The sequence below is a fragment of the Rhamphochromis sp. 'chilingali' genome (assembly GCF_963969265.1).
Source record: "Rhamphochromis sp. 'chilingali' genome assembly, chromosome: 3".
Classification (NCBI taxonomy): domain Eukaryota; kingdom Metazoa; phylum Chordata; class Actinopteri; order Cichliformes; family Cichlidae; genus Rhamphochromis; species Rhamphochromis sp. 'chilingali'.
Window position 1 is genome coordinate 45,387,307 of NC_137931.1, and position 20,560 is coordinate 45,407,866.

At 44.2% G+C, this 20,560-nt stretch overlaps 1 protein-coding gene across 1 annotated transcript in view; it reads left to right on the forward strand.

The window, feature by feature from the left end:
* xpr1a (xenotropic and polytropic retrovirus receptor 1a) overlaps positions 1-16,157 on the forward strand; it is a 72,968-nt gene extending 56,811 nt beyond the window's left edge. Inside the window, exons 8-15 of the mRNA XM_080877290.1 lie at positions 34-221; positions 544-723; positions 3,838-4,006; positions 5,585-5,785; positions 11,961-12,127; positions 12,198-12,337; positions 12,427-12,651; positions 13,603-16,157. Of these exons, the coding sequence (XP_080733416.1) occupies positions 34-221; positions 544-723; positions 3,838-4,006; positions 5,585-5,785; positions 11,961-12,127; positions 12,198-12,337; positions 12,427-12,651; positions 13,603-13,660 (1,328 nt within the window). The 3' untranslated portion in view covers positions 13,661-16,157. The remainder of the gene's footprint in view (positions 1-33; positions 222-543; positions 724-3,837; positions 4,007-5,584; positions 5,786-11,960; positions 12,128-12,197; positions 12,338-12,426; positions 12,652-13,602) is intronic.
* The last annotated feature ends 4,403 nt before the right edge of the window (positions 16,158-20,560 follow it).

A 20,560-nucleotide genomic window follows, 5' to 3' on the forward strand; every position in this document is an offset into this window, starting at 1 on the left:
CATAAAGCAGTAAACATGCTGCGGTTTGTTTAGGTGCCGTGTTCTTCCGCTCTGAGAACGTCTGGCCTATGGTGCGGATCTATCGGGGCGGTTTCCTGTTGATCCAGTTCCTCTTCCTGTTGGGCATCAACACCTATGGATGGAGACAGGCTGGAGTCAACCACGTCCTCATCTTTGAGATCAATCCACGAAACAACCTCTCGCACCAACACCTGTTTGAGGTGAGAAAAAAGACGTCTCGTCTTATAGAAGATCCTGGAAAATTGCTCAAATCTCTGAGTGGCAATCATGGATTCATAAAGTGTTTAGCCTGAGTAAACATGGTTGTTTAGCTGGGTAATTATGATTCAAGGAACAGATTATCATGTAAAATAAGATTTGATTCCGTAGAAGCACTACCTTTAGATGTCCACGGGGTTTTGTTGGTAACCCAGAACTGAAAGCAGAACCTCTTTTCACTCGTTATTCTGATTTTTGGGTTAATGGTGATCATGTGTCAAAGGAGCTTTCTTTTAAAGCCATTTTTTCCTTCCTGTGCTGCAGATTGCTGGTTTCCTGGGCGTGTTGTGGTGTCTCAGCATCCTCTCCTGTCTCTACTCGCAGTACACTTACATCCCCATGCAGGCCAACCCTCTCATCCTTTATGGCTTCATGGTGCTCTTCCTCATCAACCCCTTCAAGACCTGCTACTACAAATCACGTTTCTGGCTCCTCAAATTGCTGGTCGGTTAACTCGTTTACTGGAAATGCTCCTTTAATGTATAGTAAATAGTCCACGCCCATGCTAGAGTATTGCACACTGATGTGCTTAATCACAATGAGAAAAGTAAACAAAATAGAGGTGAGAGATGACGTGCCTGAAAGGGTCATTTTAGCCCGTTTCTAGGTGGTTTGTGGGCAGGTACAATCCAAATTTTGTGGAAATAAATGAGATGCTATTGTCAGGAAACTAAAGTGATAGACTGCTTTCATAAGGTGTTGTAGGTTTAGAAAGGCAAAAAACAGCTCCCGGTTGCTAAGTGGTTGCCAGGGTCTGTGATGACATCACTATATACAGCTCAAAAAAAGCTAAAGTAAAAATCAGAGTTTAGCATCAAGTCAATTAAACCTGTGGGCATTGATCTAGCCACTTAAGTAGCAGAGGTTGTTAATAAGAGGGGCACCAATGAGACAGCCGCCTGCACAGGAACGATCGTACAGGTGGGCGCCTCAGACAGTTTTTCCTGCTTTGCTGTAAGTTTGCCTTTAGCTGGGGTGAATGTCACTGCTGCCAGCATTAGGCACATGGACTGCTGTCAGGTATCGGGATGAAATCCTTGGACCCATCGTCAGACCCTGCGCTGGTGCAGTGGCTCCTGGGTTCCTCCTGGGGCACAACATCCAGGCAGCTCCTGGAGAACGAAGGAACTGATGCCATTGACTGGCCCCACGCTCTCTCGACTTAAATCCAATAGATCACCTCAGGGACATTGTGTTTCCATCCATCCAATGCTCCCAGCTCAAACTGCCCAGGATCTCAGTGATCAGGTCACCATCATGTCCTGACATTGTCAGACATGCATAAAAGTACACGGGGGCTGAAATCTGACCAAACTCGGCAAACCTGCCTCGTCAGTTTTCACTTAGATTTTTGGGTTGTCTTGAATTCAGCCCACAGTAGATTTTCTTTTCCATCAAATAATGTGGCTTCCTTTCATTCCTAACACATTGCCACATATTTTTCCAATTTTTCTGAGCAGTGTTTGGTTGCTTCACTCCTGACTGCGTAGGAGGAGTTTGCAGACAAAGAAACAAATGCACAGGCAGACAGAGATTTGGTGTATTATAGTAAGATACCACCTACCTTACTTGCTAAAGGGAGTTGTGTCTTGAGTCACTGGGTATTTTGCTGAAAAGTCTGTAATTCAAAGTGGATGCATGATCCCAACAGTCAGGGTTCCTGCAAGTCCAGTAACAGATGTTTACAGCTGTGACACAGCAGCTGATATGGACTGCTTTAACAACATGAACCCAGTGCACACACGATGAGATGGTGTAAGATCCCTGCTCTGTGTGTGTGCTGAGGAATGAACGCTGTCACTTTGCAGTGTCGGAGAGAAAGACACAACCGTGGCAAACAGAAGGTTTATTACGCAGACGTTTTAAGTCCTGAAGAGAAAAAATATTCTATACTTTCAATAAACACCAGTGAGAACATGTAGAGAACATACACTAGCAAGCACGAGGTGTAATTAATTTTGTTCCTGTGTTATTTTGGCATTATTATCCTAACGCAACAAAGATTTAAAATAAAAACAAAGGAAAACCGATTAGAAATTAATTTCTGAGCTGTGTCTGCTGTTCTAGCATTTTCTATTTTATTAACCTGCGATTTAAATGTGTCTGCGCAGATGTGTGCATGCGTCTCTATCTCACACAATTCAGATATCCATCTTAAACCTCATGTTTACAAAGCCCCCCCGTGTTACTCTGTCCTTTGTCTAAGCTGTGATAAGGGCCTTCAGGAGAGAGGGTGTGTGTGTGTGTGTGTGTGTGTGTGTGTGTGTGTGTGTGTGTGTGTGTGTGTGTGTGGTGACAAAGAGGGCAGGGGGTGAGGGATAATAGAATGCAGCTTGTCTCTGGGGAGGTGGAGGCTGTGACTGTGCAATCATTACAGGCATAGATCTATCAGTATGTTGATGCCCCGAGCTCCTCCTTTCCCTCCTCCTCTTCTTCCACTTCTCCTTCAGCCCCTCATCCCCCCTCCTTCTCCCCACCTGTCCCCCAGCATCAGCAGAAGACCCCCTGCTCGTATTCGTGTCCCTTCTTTCGCAGCTCCCCGCAGTCCTCAGCCCTCCTCCTCTGATTGGGCTTCACAGTCAGTCTCACTCTTGATTGGTCCTGCACACTCATGATGGCAGCATAGAATTAGAGTAGATATGAAGTGTTGGATTATTGTTTCATTGGAGTAAACAGTGTGTTTTCTTACTAGTAATGAGATCACATGTATCCATGTCAGGTGTGCGTGTTGCCTCTGATGACAAACAGTATAAGATTTCATTACAGGACAAATTGCAGAGCTAGCAGCTGAATTACAAGTGTTTGCTCAAGAAATGAAGACGTTACCATGAGTACAGCAGGCTTAGCCTTTAGACAACAACACACGGAGTGGATATGAGTGAGATGGCCACTCGATCGATGCTGACTTTGACTGACGGGTTAAAAGAAATCAGCTAATATGTGCAAAAACAAAAGATATCAATACTGTGTGACATTTGTAGGGAATAAAGAGCATGTGGGGTTTGGGAGGGTGTGTGCATTCGCTCCTGAATGTCAGATGTAGCCGCGGGGGGGGGGTTAAATGGAAAAAGTTGAGCAGGGTTGTATCATTTTACAAAGCGTGGTCAATAACTGAACCCCTGCCAAAGTCATATCCCAAATAACACGCCCGTAGAAGCAGGCTGCAGAGCACAGCCAGCTCCTTTCATGTCTTTGTGTTCACTAATAATTAGTGGCACGCAAATACACAAATTCATGTGCACAGGCACAAAAGCATGACTCATTAGAGCGTCCTGTGGCGTGCTGATAAGGTAGACCGGAGGCTTTATCCCACTGCGTTAGGTGTCTCCCTCGGCTTTGCACTTCCCTCGTAAAGTACTGCAGGATTTGCATGCAAATAATTTGTTGGCTAATTCAGTCTCAGTGATGAACCGCAGACTCGGGGTAATTGCAGCATGACGTCCCAGGTAAGGTTTGTTGCAGGGAGGTCAGCTGGGGCGTTTTCTGAAACGCAAGAAGCATTTTTCAGGTTTTTGTTGCACATTTTCTGTTTTCACCATCCGTCTTTTCATTCTTCAGTTTCGTGTTTTCACCGCGCCGTTTCACCGGGTGGAGTTTGCAGACTTCTGGCTGGCTGATCAGCTCAACTCTCTGGTGTTTACTCTCATGGACCTGGAGTATCTCTTCTGCTTCTACATCTTCGAGCTGCAGTGGAGCAACAGCAAGGGCCTGTTACCCGACTTTGGAGGTGAGGCGTTATGCTCTGCTTTTGTTTACTGGAAAAGCATGCACAGTAGAAACATAAAAACAAATTCAAATTCAAAATTCAAATTCAAATTTTATTTGTCACGTACACAGTCATACACAGTACGATATGCAGTGAAATGCTTGGACGACTGCTCGTGACCTAAAGAGAACAAAAAAGGAAAAGGCTATGAATAAGATAGGAAATAAATATGAAAAATTAAAAAGGGTAAATTTAACTAGGAAGGAATAAAATATAAATTAAGGTTAAAAATGAAATAACTGTACAACACAAATTAGAATGAAGGGTAAATTTAACTGGGAGAATAAGATAAAATATATAAATTAAAGTTGAGAATAAAATAACTGTACAACAAAATACACAATATAGAACTATATAAGAATGTATGAAGAAATATAAATAAATATATACACAATAACAGCAGCGTGATTTAAGTAATTAAGTGAAAACAATGTCCAGAAAGTCCAGTGTGTGTGCAAGAACTGTATGTGTGGGTCAGTACTGTGTGGTGGTGTGATTGAGAGACCGTATCGCCTGCGGGAAGAAGCTCCTCCTCAGTCTCTCTGTGTTGGTCTTCAGGGAGCGGAATCGCTTTCCTGACCTCAACAGAGAGAACAGTCTGTTGTTGGGATGGCTGAGGTCCTTCACCATCTTCCTGGCCTTGGTCCAGCACCGCCTGCTGTAGATTGAGTGCAGGTCAGGGAGCTCGGAGCGGATGGTGCGCTCAGCTGACCGCACAACCCTCTGTAGAGCTCGTCTGTCCTGCATGGTGCTGTTCCCGAACCAGGTTAAGATGTTTCCCGCCAGGATGCTCTCTATGGTGCACGAGTAAAAGTTCCTGAGCACCTTGGAGGGCAGTTGGAAGTCTCTCAAGCGTCTGAGGTGGTAGAGACGCTGTCGGGCCTTTTTCACCACGGTGTTGATGTGACAGGACCATGACAGGTCCTGCGTGATGTGAACTCCGAGGTATTTGAAGCTGTCCACTCTCTCCACTGGGCACTCGTTGATGACGGGGGTCTGGTAGTTCCTCTCCTGCTTAGTGCTGAAGTCCACTATCAGCTCCTTTGTCTTACTGACGTTTAGAAGGAGGTTGTTCCTCTGGCACCAGTTCTCCAGATTCCTAATCTCCTTCAGGTAGGCCGTCTCGTTGTTATCAGAGATCAGGCCCACCACGACGGTGTCGTCAGCAAACTTGATGATGGTGGTGGAGCTGGTAGTGGCCACACAGTCATATGTGTACAAAGAGTACAGCAGGGGGCTCAGAACACACCCCTGGGGGGCTCCAGTGCTGAGAGTGGTGGAGGCTGAGACATGTCCGCCCATCCTTACTGCCTGTGGTCTGCCAGTTAGGAAGTTGGAGATCCACAGACACATAGATGAGCTGAGTCCCAGATGCTCCAGCTTGGTGGTGAGTGTGGAGGGAATTATGGTGTTAAATGCAGAGCTGTAGTCTATGAAGAGCATTTTAACATAATTCAAACCGCGCTGTGAGGACGAGTGCATTTTTCCCTGATCACACACACACTGGAGTGAACAGTGCTCTGTTTTATATTGTTGTAGGTTCCCGAGACTTCATGTGCCACAGCTACTCCTACGGTCTCCGTGCCATCATCCAGTGTCTGCCTGCTTGGCTGCGTTTCATCCAGTGCTTGAGGCGTTACCGTGACACAAAGAGGGCCTTTCCGCACCTGGTGAACGCTGGGAAATATTCTACCACCTTCTTTGTTGTCACCTTTGCCGCCCTCTACGCCACACACGAAGGTAGGAGACGGGACTGATAAGCACGTGTACGCTGAGGTATCAGCTGGGCAGACGTTATATAACAGCTTATGTCATTTGCAGTGCTTCGAATCAAAGAGGAACCCAACGCAGACACGGTCAGTCTCGAGCTGAAGAGTCGACAGTTTCCGTGTGTTTCGTGTATTACAGGAACATGTCAGCTCCACACAAAAGGCATTTTAGCCTTTTGTGTGGAGCTGTGTGTACTCAAAGAGCTGAGGTGACCTTGAGCGCAAATGCTAGAAGCTGGCCTTGGTTTCCATGCCTGGAGCTTTATAAAGAGAATGGGAGAGGTCTGTCAAACACAGCTGTATGTAAGCAAGGCTCTGCTCTCGGTTCAGGAGGTCAGACAGAGGAGAGGCAGCAGATCGGTGAAAGTCGAGGATTTAAAAAGAAAAGGCAGAGATTTGAAATTACGAGCAGGTTGGATGTAAAAAGAGAGCATTAATAGTCGAGTCACTCTCTCCGTAACAGCTTCGTAATTACCCTGAAATGATTAAAATTATTCTGATTCAGAAGCCAAATCACAAAGGAATTCATGTTCAGAGACGCTCGGGCAGTAAAAGCATCTCTTTAGCACGCAGCTTTGCATTTCCCGTCTGCATCGCAGATATTTGTTCACACGTCTCCTTTCAAAGCTGCTTTTCTATTTAAACCCTTGCTGGCATTTTGCTCGCCGATATATTTATTTTCCAGCAAAATGCCAGCAAGGAAACTTCATCTGCAACCTTTTAAATCATTAAATGCTATTTCTCGGTTTGGCTTTTTTCTCTTCGATTTAAATTTAAATCAGTGCATTTGCTTCCCAAGCTGACCGTCAGTGATACTGGAGGAACCAGAAGGAGAGACAGACCTCTTTTTCTTTTTTTTCTTCCATCTCAGTAGGAAAGGCGTCCATTAAACCATATCCTCCTTCCTCCTCTGGTCTGAAGCCTGTGTACCCTTAGACTAATGGCCTCCCTTCATGTGTTATTCTGTATGAAGCTGTCTTTCATCCAGCATGATAATGGAGGCCAAGGCTGATCGCTGGTTAAGTGAAGGAGGAGGGTGGGAAGACGGCTCCACAGACACAGACACGGACGTTGAATAAATGGTTGAGGAAACTGCCTGTTGAGGAGATCGTTTGAGTATTTCCTACATAAATAGGCTTTGATGGCTGAATGCGGCTGCCAATATCAGAATAACCTGAATCCAAATCTGGTAAAGAAGCAATAAGAGCCTCAGACACACTAAAAATACAGAGTCGATGTACGAAGGAGCCTTTAGCGCTGATATTCGCTGGAGCCTTACTGCGGACAGGACGGTGCCAAGTCTGCCTGCATCGCCCAGCAGACCTGACAGCAAAGACAGCAGGTTGGTATCATGTTCACACCGCTCGGTCCGGCTGTAAAAGCTGTCTGGAGTGTCAGTCGGGATCTGGCAAAGGTCCCAGCGCCTGCGAGTGGATGTGTCACCTTCATCACTAACGCTTCCATTGTGACCTCGCTGCCACATCACCTTGCCGATTCCTGGAACTGCCCACACAGACCTCCGGGAAGCAAAAGGAAGGAAATAAATCACAGGATTCTCCATAGAGGACTGAGTGGTGTCCATTGGCTCGTGCTTCCATTTGCTGATCAAAATCTGTAAAATTAAGAGGCACAGTCTCCTCTGTGGTCTGTATGGGCCAAAGTGGAAATTAAGTAATCTGTGTGTGTTGAATCATATTTTTTAATGTGATTCAGCAAAACTGAGCAGATTTCTCCCCTCAGAGGAAACGCTCAGCTCACTGCTGCGAGCAGCTGATTGGACATTGTCATGAAACTGTAATCTCAGCAGAGGCTCTGAGGCCTGTAACCTGAGAGATGCTGGAGGATTTCCTGGTGTGGGCAGAGTTCCCAAACTGTGTAGCTGCACTGAGGCCTGACAGTAAAGCAGCTGCTTTTCTCGGGATCAATACGGAATCTGCTTTATGTACAGCAGCCTGAGACTTATCACTGTTTGAGATGCAGAGGAGCTGCAGGCCTAATGCTAATTTAAATTCTTGGGATCTATCCAGAGGGAAGGCAAAGGCAGAAGAAAACGATGTTTGACGGGCAGAAAGAGAAACGCAGCCTTGTGCTAGCAGGGAGACGGGAAAATGTGATGTTAAAGGTAAACCCCAAAGTGCAGTGTAGAGTCACTGCAGGCATGGTTTTAAAGAGATCCCTCCATCTGTAACACCAAATCCTGTAAAACATCTAAAATAACCTTGAGGAACACGACTCCTGCTGGTCTGTGTGAGGTTAACTGTGGTGGTGACGGGTGGAAACGGACTGAGACGGCTGTAGAGAAGAATCCCTAAATTTAGAAGCGATAGCCGCTGAGAGGAAAGTAAAATGGGAAATTTAATGCGAAGAGGTTGGAGAGAAAGCAAGGGTGCAGCAGGGGCAAGTGAGGACATGAAAGGGAGGAGATACTAATATTTAAAAGATATCAAACCGGAAGTAATGGAGGAGAGGAGAGGAGTGTAATTACCAGCCCCGGGCTGAACGCATGCCTGCTGGACTCTGCTGGAATAGAGATGAGGCTGAACTGACAGCTTTTACAACTTAATTTCATGCACTGACCCCTCGTTCATTATCAGGACAGGAATCACAGCACACACACCGACACAGCTCTAGTCAAACACGTACTCACGTTTACTGAAAACAGATAAAAGCTCTGCTTTGAGTCTCTCTCGCCATCTGTTTGAACTCTGATTCACCCCTGCAAACCCCAAAAGCAGACTCTTGTTATTATCAGTGAAGCACATCTCGATTCAGATACAAGGTGGAAATCTGATAAAGTGCACATGTTGAGATGGAGCTAACAGGTAAAATAATTCAAATAAAGCTGTAGGTATCATATTAGGTTGGAAGAAGTCTGAGCTGAATAAACACTCAGATCCTTGATTTATCTGAAAGCACTGAGACAACAGGGTAAAAATAGCGTTTAAACCCTGCTTTGAACACAAAGGCATTATCAGAAAATGTCTATAAAATATTCAAACTAAAAGCACCTAAAACTGACGCTGGGGCTGTATTTGTTATCATGTAATACTATAATACTACAGAAGTATTAGGCTGTTTGTACTTATGCATTAACCCTTTGCATTGTGCTGTTGTAGCTGATCGAATGACATTTACATGGTTTATTCATAAAGTGAGGCTGCAAGTCTCTCCAGCAGGGCACAAGATAAATCAGATCATTAATGAGGTATTAAAGAAAAAAAATATCTGAATTGTTGGACTTTTCTCTAATTTTAAATATCATGTTATCTCTTTGCACCAGTACTTTTGGGTTTCTATTCGTCTTTTTAAGCTTCTTCCTGGTGATGCTGGACAAGTGAGGGCTGCAATAAATGACAGTGGCTCTTAATAGTAAAACCAAAGGGGAAATCAGCCCCACTGAAAACACATGTAAGGTGATAACCAGCTAATGTAGTCAAGTGTTTCAGGTGGAACAATATCCAACCATTTAAACGCTGATGATACGCTGTTTGCAAAGTTATTTGCTTTCACCTTTATTATGAAATAAATGTATGACCTGTATAATTATGATGCTGTGGACTGTCAGACACCAGACGTTGCTCTGGGTGTTGGAAGAACAGCAAGTAGCACGAAAGTAAGGACACCAGAGGGAGGCGAGGACACGACAGAGAAATATGATTCTGGATGCATCAGGCAGGAGGAAAAGAGGAGGGTTGGTGTGCATCCTCGCAACGGACGGGGTGGGAAGCTCCAAAAGGGAATAACTGAAAGATGAAGAATTGGATGGTGTTTCAATATCTAAGGTCATCTGGCCTTTGTGACAGCGCCGTGGAAGTGTGGGGGGAGCTGTCTACTTCCACGTTAACCTTCTGCCTACCTTCATGTTTCACGCCCTCACAGTTCGCTCGGTGTGGAATTCTTGGCCTGCATCAAAAATTCCCTCATACGTGTCTGTGTTTGTAACTGCTAACTAAGCCAAAAACATGGGACACAAAGTGAAAATGAACTAAAGTAAGAGAATGAAGAACAAACCGCGCTGTGAGGACGAGTGCTGGATTCAGTGAAAAGGAAAAGCTGAAAAATAATTCAACAGCAGCCATTCTTGTTGTTTTCAAGTCCTGTTGACCTGTTGCAAAAGATGTGCTCTGTCTTTATCAGCACGACTGGCCAAGACAACAACAGTGTGTGTGTTTGAAAAGAAAATAGAGGTTGAGTGTGTGTGACAGGAGCCAGTAAGCACCGTTAGCCCATCCTGACCAGTTCAATCAATGCCCATCCCACCATGGTTGACCTCCTAATGGCCCAACAGTGACCCATCCTTGTGGAAAGACAGCATCAGCGAGTGGAGGATTAAATACCTCAGTACGTTAAAGCTAAAGGAAATCACATCGGTGGATATTCTCCAGTGAAAAGAGTCTGTTGTCTGGGACTAAGTCTAATCTACAGCTGGGAGACCTCGGTGTGGCCGTAGGGACCGGTTCCATCCCGTCGCTCAGCTGATGCAGCAAACAGCACAATGGAGGCAGCGGCTAACAGAACAGCAGTAATTCTCTGTTGTCCCGGCTCTGATTCCTGGCGTCTCGTAGGCTGGAGGCACGTAGAACAGTGACTATGACAAATGAGAGCGAGCCCGATCTCTGCCTGGTGGCTGCCGTCTGTGCGAGTCGATGTGAAAGGCCATCGGGTGCTGATTTATACATCGGCGCCCACTGAGGAACAAGGAAATCACATCTGCACGGCTCCCACAGAGACACGCGGGCGCTGCTGAGCACAGCTATAAAAACACTGTGACATTACGCAGTACATCAATCAGCTGTAAACTAACTGCAGATTGTTGTACAGCCCACAGCTGAGAGCACTTGAACTAATAATAATTATCACGATTAATCCTTCATTCATGTCTCAGAAGGCAGAGTGAGGAGGGGAGGGGGGTTTAGGACTTACTTTTGTTTTTTAGAGAAATAAAATCTACTGTCATAACATCAGGTCCTGTTTTATTTAGCATTATCACCTTACAGCAAGAAGGTCTCGGCTTCCTTTAGTAAAAAGTCACTGGTTCAACCCTCCAACCTACATGGGGAAGTATCCTTGGGTAGGATGCTGCATCCCATAAGTGCTCTTTGCTGTATCCATCCGAGTGTGAGTGTGTGAAGGTTAAAAGTGCCATGTGTCTGCATGAGTTCTCTCAGGCACAGCCCAAAGACCTCTGTGGGTCTGTCTCTGACCAGTAGGTGCCCGTCTCTGCAGGAACCTAGGCAAATGTTGGTCCTTTATTTATCCAGGTAAAAAATCTCATTGAGATTAAACATTTCATTTCCAATAGAGACCTGGCCTCATGGCAGCGAAAGTCGAAACTACATGTACCACATAAGTACATTTAAAGTTTTCATGACAGTGTCACGGCTCCCCTTGACCTCTGACACAAATGACCCATAAAAAGTGCAAACAGACATGCTATGTACATTTTCAGGAGTCCCTAAAACCACTATTTAAACAGGTGGCGCTATAGAGCCATTTTCCCACACCCAGGGAAAAAACCAATGAAACATGACAGCCTTCATCGCGTTCGAGGCGTGACTTTTGAAGCTTTCCCAGCTCCTCATCTGCAGCTTACCCGTTAATGGTGAATCACCATGCCAACAGGGCGTGGTCTTAAATAAAAACTCACAATTTTCACAGTAAGGCATCACCAGGGCCTGAAGTTAATGCAGACGACCTTTGGGGTGCATGTAATGAACCTGTGAAGAGGACAAAACTTGATCTTTCCTGTTCCCACTAGGTGGCGCTCTAACTGGCGCTGATTATTTGCATATGAAACTGTTCCGATTAAAGACAATGAAAAACAGTCTGGTTACTTTACCGAGCCTTAACACCTTTTCACACTCTGTTTTTATGCTGTGGGCTGCAAGTGTGTAGATTTTAGTGCAGGCATAATGAAAAGTGAACACTGAAGTGTTATAGCTCTCTAAGGGTATCTGTTCAATCAATCAATGCTGGTCTACTCGTGGCAGGAGGGCTCCCTCTAGTGGTAAAAGTGATAATAGAAAAGTTGCGACCCTGCTCTGAGTGTGCTGATGCTGTTGCATTTCTCTTTACTGCAGCTAAAACCAGAGGAGTTCTTGAATGCAAGCCTCTGACACAAGTTGTGTTCGTGTGTTTTCTTTCAGAGCAAAGTCACGCAGACGCCAACACCTTCTTCTACCTTCTGATTGTGTCTTCAATCATCAGCTCCCTGTACACACTGATCTGGGATCTGCGTATGGACTGGGGTCTGTTTGATCGTGGAGCTGGCGAAAACATCTTCCTCAGGGAAGAAATCGTTTATCCACATAAGGTAGCGTCTGGTTTAATCCCCGTGCCCGTCCCACCCAAACAGACACTAACCCCGTCTGCTCTGTGTCCAGGCCTACTACTACTGTGCTATTGTGGAAGATGTGATCCTGCGTTTTGCTTGGACGATCCAGATTTCTCTGATCACAACGACCAAGATCAACTCTGTGGGCGACATCTTGGCCACCATGCTGGCTCCTCTTGAGGTCTTCAGGTGGGTCTGAACAAAGTTTGTTCCTTACGACGAGCTTCGCAGAGCACCCACGGTGACTCGTGTCGTCCTCCTCACCTTCCTCACTGCAGGCGCTTTGTGTGGAACTTCTTCCGTCTGGAGAACGAGCACCTGAACAACTGCGGTGAGTTTCGTGCGGTCCGGGATATCTCTGTGGCGCCGCTCAACGCTGACGACCAGACGCTGCTGGAACAGATGATGGACCAGGAGGACGGAGTCCGGAACCGCTCGGGCAAGAAGACCTGGAAGAGGTCCCACAGCCTGTCGCTCCGACGCCCCCTGCTGTCCACCTCACAGTAAGAAACCACGTGTGTGCCAGACATCGTGCACTTTTATTTCACTTTGAAGACGAGTGCAGAGCTGGTATTACTGTAGATGAAAGAAGTTATACTTCTATTAAACATCAGATATGGAAGGATTACACATTCCTCGTCGTTGCTCCTGGAGATTATAAAACTGTCACACTGAACATTTTTTCATTAATTAAATGTGTTCAAAGATACTACACCCATTTGAAATCGAAAAAAACAGTTGTTCCTTCAGTAGAGGAAGTATCCAGATGTTGCATTAGAGGCTGTACAGCTGAGGTCCCTTATGTTGAGCAATCAAGGAAACCCAGGATCTGAACTTAACTTTTCCCACATCCTGGTGTTTGAGCTATGAAGAGATACCAAAAATCCAATCGTATGTGCAGAAATTTTACATTTTAATGCTAAAATATAATTATTGCTGTTTTACAAAAAACTTTTTTTATGAATATGTAAAATGACACTGATTTACTTTCATTCCTGAACACAAAAGTAGTTTTAGCGGCTGAGTGTCATTCTTGATTAATTTCCAACTTCTCAGAGAAGTAAAATATGATTTAAAAAATATTACTGTGACATGTGTTTTCTTGTTTTTATGACAGGTGGTCTGATAAATTTGTAAAATGCTGTATATGCCTTTGTCTGAATTAAAGTCACAAAGTGTTACACAGTGTTACACAAACCTCCATTAACATCAGCACAGTAACTGTGCACCGGGAGCTTCATGGCATGGTTTGCATGGCTCCTGCAGGTGGCCCGGTGCTGCTGCCCACATAGTGTCTGGACTTGTGTGAAGACAATACTGAACTGAGTGCATGAAAAAGCAGTCCATGCAGTTGTTTTAAATAGTTAGTAATGTATAAGTAACGCAACGTGAAATGAAGTCTCGGTTTTGTCAGATAACGTCTGATTTTCTTTTTTTAATCGTCTTTATTTCAGATCGAAGAAGGACACCAAGGTGCTAATTGAAGATACTGACGATGAGGCCTTCAGCTGAGTCCACAACATCGGCACACGCACGCACACAAACACACACTTTACGACACTGTACTTATAAAGACCTCGTTCGCTAACGCCTGACCTCAAAGCTCCTCCCTCGTAGTGTTAACGCGCAGGCCTACCCTTCAGTCTCGAAACCTTTAAAGCAGTGAGGACCATCAGTCACTGTCCTCACCTCTGGGAAACTTACCTCATCTTTACGTCCTTGTAAGTACAGTTGGTCTTTATAAGTATGGAAACAACACACACACACCTATAATGTAGAAACACACACAGAGATAGACCCGCTGAAGCACAAGTATAGTATAATATCGCTGCAGGTGAGGAGAGAGCTAATGCCACCCAGACAAACAGCCACACAGTCAGACAGATGGACAGACATCAAGGGAAACCTTCTGCACATAACCGGCGAGATAAGACCGCACTGCCCGGGGATTATCCTCTTCTGTTTTTTAATCGGACTTTTTTTAATATCTGTTGTTTACTTTTCTGTAGATTCTTCTTTTATTTCCTGAATTTGTTTAGAAGACGCTGCATAAAATAGGCTACCGACGACTGTTTGCACACCTACACTAGGATCAACAGGGAGAAGACAAAGCCAATCAAAAGACTAACAAACACAAACCTGAGGAAGGACTCTACACGCATATCACAGCATATCAGAACAAATCAACTGGTTTCAGCTTGTTGATTCTTTTTATACACCATCTCTCTATCTCCTTGTTTTTTTTTTTAATTTTTAATATTTTTTTAGTTGTAATAACATCAGTGTGCAATCACAACCCTGGAGGCACTTGCAGGAAAAGTGCATTTATTACACAAAATCTTGTACTTGTACACAAAAAGGGAAATTTTGATTCAAACATTTCTAAGTCTGTGAAGTTCCTTTGTAATATTTGATGTGCATTATGACTCTGTTGTAGTTGTTAAGTCCTTTTACATTGTTGTTTATACTAGTCAGACTAGTTGGAGCATCTGATTGTCGATGTGTTTTATAATGTTTGGAATGTTTTTCATGGTTGAACTTGTGCCACATTTTTAACGAGCTCAGAGTTAGGACCCTCGGTTATCCCCGACCTCTAATTAGTGCGTGAACGTGCCCTGTTAACTGCAGCAAATGTACATGCGTTGCTTTTCTTTACATTAATTACCAAAGTTTTATTTTTTGTGAATGTGACTGTGGCTGGGGTAGCTTCCTTTAACAAGCCTGCCAACTGATATAAAAACCAAACGTTTAAAAGCAGATTGAAGTTTGCAGGCTGGAGATCACAGTAACATAAGCAGAGGTACAGCTGATCAGCTCGGTCCTGTTCCAGAAAGCAGGTTCAACAAATTCTAAGTTTTCGGCTCCAGAACAAGCTGATCGGAGTTGCTTCAAATCAACTCTGAGTGTGAGGAAACTAAGCCGTGATCAGTGCAGCGCTCATCAGCCAATAATGGGTTTGACTGTGGGCTACGGCATTTAGCATAAAAGTAAATGAAAAACAAAGTCAGCATTGTCCACTCAGTCATTCTTTACTTAAACTGAATCCAACCAAAATATATCTGAGTTTGGCACAATTACAGTAGAAAATAAATTATCTGTAGACATCTATTGAATTCAATTCAATTGAATTCATCCAGATACTCCGGATGTGTCCTGATTCTCAAACTTATTTTAAAATGCTTTCAGAACCTGAAAGTCGCTGAAGATGCTGAAATCTTCCTGTCATCTCCAACGTGAAAGCTAATGAAAGTGATTACTACAGTAGTGCGCACTGTCAGGCATCAGTGCAGGGCATCTCATGGACAACCTGACAGATTCCTGACTGCCCACAGAACTAGAAGGATGTATCCTATAGAGCAGAGCCGGCAATAAATCCGTGGTATGCCGTGGTCGCTGACTCTGCTGTTACACTGATGACAGATTTATTATGAAAGCAGCCACGTTAGCCATCATAAACAACAAGCTAACATATAAATGGGATTGGACTGTTTGTATGGACCAGCTTCTGTTCCCCTTGGTGCTTTAAGACTGACTGCACGAATGAGAAAACCTTAAAAGTTGTTTAAAGGAAATCTGTCAGTGAGCAGTTTACTTATAGAGAGTCTGTTGCCCCGGTAACTGACCCGATGTTTAGATTAATCCCGTCTCTAAAACATCAAATCCAGAGTTTTCACTCCAGTTTTCACTAAACCTGCTCTCTGGAACGCGGCCCACGTAAACCGTGGAGCACTTTTAGATTTCACTGAGCTCAGTGAGTCCCGTCAGTTTTAAAACCGATGTGCCGGATCATGTCTTTGCATCTTGTCTTAATATGATTGCATTGGTTCTCCGGACCATGTTAGTCTTGAGTAATGGTTGAAAATTAGGCGACTGGGATTCTTTATGTTGATGAAGATGTTTCGCCTCCCATCCAAAATAACAGAATTCCTGTGATTACTGACGGCGGTGTTGCCAGATTTGGTTTTCCATCCAGCTGCAGGTAAACGGTCGTTTCGTTCGGGCAATAAAATCCATAATGATTAATAACAAAAACAAAACTGGGCTGCATGTAAGGCCATGAGGGGACTTGGCAGTGGTCAAACACTTAATAAGCTCGTTCTCAGCTCTTTAACAATGAAGCTTTCGGCTTCATGTGGCTTTATTTCCCGAGGGACGCCGCAGCGGATGGATCTGCATGCTTGATTTGGTGCAGATTTGACACCGGATGCTCTTTCTGCTGCAATCGCTCTTGCTTGGGATGATGCTAGAAGCCCTCTGTGATCCCGCTCTCTTCCCGAGCTTAAACTCGAGCCCTTCGCATCTAAGGCTGTAACAACAGTAACCATGGTTACAGATCATGTCAGATCCACAGATCGTGGATAATGCGCATTATCCACGATCTGTGACAATTTCGTGCCACGAGAACAATCAGGTGTCTTTGCTTCTGTAACACACACTTGAGCTCAAGCGTTGCTTCACTTATCTCAGCTGTTACTGTTACATTTTGAAGTAAGTGCGCCACGTGTCTGGCCAATGCTATTACCAGCTACTGGTTTAAGTTTCGAGCTTCTCCTGTGAAAGGCCCCCTGGCTGTCCGAGAAACGATGGCGACGCTTTAACGCTGGCGTCTATGCGTGCGTGTTTGACCCTCTCGCTCTGCTGTTCCTCCCACCGCGGTAAAGTGAGCCGTCATTTGTGAGCCGCGGTCAAGCCAGCCGCCTCCTATCCGCCGCATAAATTTCCTTGCGCTTTTACACCAGTCTTTACGGTAGCGCCTTTTCGCTTTATATCCTGATTGAAAGCCTAGACTCGCGCACACAAATTACAATGGAACAGCCCAATACAGCCATCGTGACAGTCTGGTTGCATATTCAAAAATTCATTAAAAATCATTCTTAAAAGTTGAGGGCAAGCTTTCAACACAATCCTCTTCTCGGACACCTACTTTACCTCTGGGCCAGGTTTTACCCAGATTTACTGTAATATTACTCAGAAATCACAGTAAACTCATATTCAGTGCAATACAGTCAATACACTACAATTATGTTTATTTCAAAAATTCATTAAAAGTCATCCTGAGTAGTTGATGTCCAACTTTCAACAGATTACTTCTCTGGGACACCTACTGTACCTGTGTGCCAAGTTTCATCCAGATTTACTGTAGAATTCCTCAGAAATTAAAGGGTACTTGTATCCAATGCAGTCAGCCAATACAATAGAATTATGTCAATTTTCAAAAATTCATTAAAAGTCATCCTGAGTAGTTGAGGTCCAACTTTCAACACATCCCTCCTCTGGGACACCTACTGTACCTGTGTGCCAAGTTTCATCCAGATTTACTGTAGAATTCCTCAGAAATTAATGGAAACATTTATTCACTCTAATACAGTCAATACAATAGAATTATGTCAATTTTCAAAAATTCATTAAAAATCATCCTGAGTAGTTGAGGTCCAACTTTCAACAGATTACTTCTCTGGGACAGGATGATTTTTAATGAATTTCTGACATTTCCATAATTGTATTGACTGTATCGGGCTGTTTCATTGTAATTTGTGTGCGCGCGCGTGCACGTGCGCGCGGGTATAGGCTTTCAATCGGCACATAAAGCGAAAAGGCGCTACCGTAAAGACTGGTGTAAAAGCGCAAGGAAATTTATGCGGCGGATAAGAGGCGGCTGGCTTGACCGCGGCTCACAAATGACGGCTCACTTTACCGCGGTTTCCTCCCCGTGGCTATGCTGTGTCACCACCCACTAGTCATGAGACAAAGCCCAGGGAGCTGCAAGACCGACTTATTACAGAAATGTCTCCTGTTTCTGATTCTTTTCTTTTTTCCTCCTCCTCAGTGGCTGAAAGGCTGAAAAGCCTCCGAGTGCAATGAGCTTAATGTGAACTTGAAAAAGCTGGAAAGTCAAACTGTGCCGTATCTGTTTAGAGTTTAGAACGTGGATGGAGCGTCTGTCCGTTTAAACACACAGCATGACTTTATACACACATTAAACATGACACACACACACACGCACGCACGCACGCATTGCCTCTCTTGTGTCAGAGAGCACAAACACTACAGCAGATAGTTTTGTAAAAAGGCTCCGTTGTCTTGCCTGCATGCTGCTTTTTGTTTTACATTGTACATAGATGTTAATTTATTTGACATAATGTGTATATTAGTAATCATTGTAGCCACTGACAATGATTGATTTCATACGTTGCCATTTCTGCTCCAGAGCAAACAGTATTTTGGAGGCGACGAGGAGATTTTTGATCGTTCACAGTCCCGCACTTCTCCCCTCCATGTGTAAATCTGTTGAAACGTGTTTGTATAAAAATAGAAGAAGAAAAAAAAAACGAATCCACAAAGATGGAGAACGTGATCAGTCGTACCTTGTTGGTGATTCCTTCGTATTTAGATATAAACGGGGCTCGAGGAGAAGGACGAGGTGGGGGGACTCCAGCGTCCTCAAGCTGCGGCGCTGTCCGTACATTTGTGAATGTGCATGGAAATATTGTGGACATCATATCTATCGTTGTTAGTCGCCCTGCAGAGTACCGTGGGAGGGCACAGGACGAGATCCCAGTCCGGGGAGGACCCACACCACAACAACATGATACCGCTAAACTGATCCACCGTGTACTTCTTGAATATCTGATCAAACTAATGAAGGATCTTTATCTGCTCACTGGAAGCATTTCAAGGTGCTTCGATGTGAGAAAAACAGATGTTTTAGTGATTAGTGTCTGTCTGAAATGTTCAGTGTGTGTAACCCGCTGACAAAAACAAAAAACAGGGTGATTTTGTACAGATGTTACACGATGATAAGCCCTGACATCCCTCTTTTTCCCCTCACGAGTGAAGGTTTTGTTTTCACTGCCTGCTGAAACCTTCACGATGTTTAAGTGCTCGATATCGATGTTGTTTGTACCCTTTTCTCTAAACTAGCTGAACGTGATAGTAACTGTAGTTTGGTAGATGGATGTTCTACTTTGATAAGATACTTTAAAATTGAAAAAGATGACAGAATAACTACATTGTGGCTAAATGTGACTTAAAGAGACATGAAGGGAAAATGTCTTACATGCTGAACCATCCTCCCCGAGTCCCTTTTACAAAGTAGTTTGTACATGTCGAGTGTATAACGCTGTTCTATGATGGTTTTTCTGATGGTATTTGTATTTCTGTATACACTTTGGTGATCCTGTCATATCTGGGTTTTATAAACCACGATTATTTTTAAAGCTCACTTGGCCTCTCGACTCTTCTTTTAACCGCCGCTGCATATTCTGTTCTGCAAACCTTTATCTGCGTCTCCACCCTGCAGCGGGGCCCCGATGCAGCTCTGTGAATATAGAAATAAACCTCAGCACACATGCATTATGGTTCGTTTCTGCACTTTAACAGTGTTCTTTGGTTCCTTTTGCATTTTAGGATTCGTGCTCGTTTCATGTCTGCACTGTATTGTGCGGTTTTGAAGTTGATTCTTCACCCGCTCTTGCGCTTATGTAGGTCTGTCCAACAGCGCTGGCAGCCTTTGGGGATTTGAGGTCTTTCTCTCTTTTCTTTCTTTTAATTCCCAGCGGGCAGACAGACGCCGTCACATTCAGCGTGCCAACCAGGAGAAATGAATCATTGAGAAGCATGAAAATCACGCTTGTTGGCAGAGAGAAAGCCCCCACAAAAATCAAAGGAGAACACGGTGAACTTTGTTGAATCATCATGTAAAAAGCTCTCATAATCCAGCTGAAGCATCGCAGCAGTTTTTCTCCCCTTCAGGGAAAAAAACTATTTCTAACTTTGGAAGCCACCGCGGCACTGCGTCAGTGTTTGCGTGTCATGTGACCAGTTTACCCAGATACATCTGAGGAACATTTAATGATTTAATTTGTAACAAAACTACAGACTACCGGACCCATTATATTTTGTTTTGTTGGAAAAGCGGACAATGATTATTCTTATTTAAATACAGAATTGTGCAAAAGTCTCATTTCTTTCCATTTTGCTCCGAAAATGGGAAATCGGTCCAGTAATTTATTGAAGCTTGTACAAACAGTGTAAAAGGCAAACACAGAGTTTGTGCATTTCTAATGAGCTTTCAGTCAATATTTGGCACCGCAGTCTGAACTCTCTTAATTCTGTAAGTGTTCAGGAATAGTTCTGCAGGCTCCTTGGAGGACGTTCAGAGCTCTTCTTTGGATGTTGGCTGCCTTTGTTCTGTTGAGCTATGCTTTTACTGCACTGTCAGTATGTTTGGGGTCACTGTCATGCTGAAAAATGAAGCCATTAATAATCAGATGCCTTGCAGATGGTTTTACATGATTAAAATCTGGTGGCACTTTTATTTGTTCATCAATCCATCAAGCTTGACAAGATCCGCAACACCACTGGCTTCAGTCTGCCTCAGATCGTGACACAGCCTATAGCCATATTTGGGCA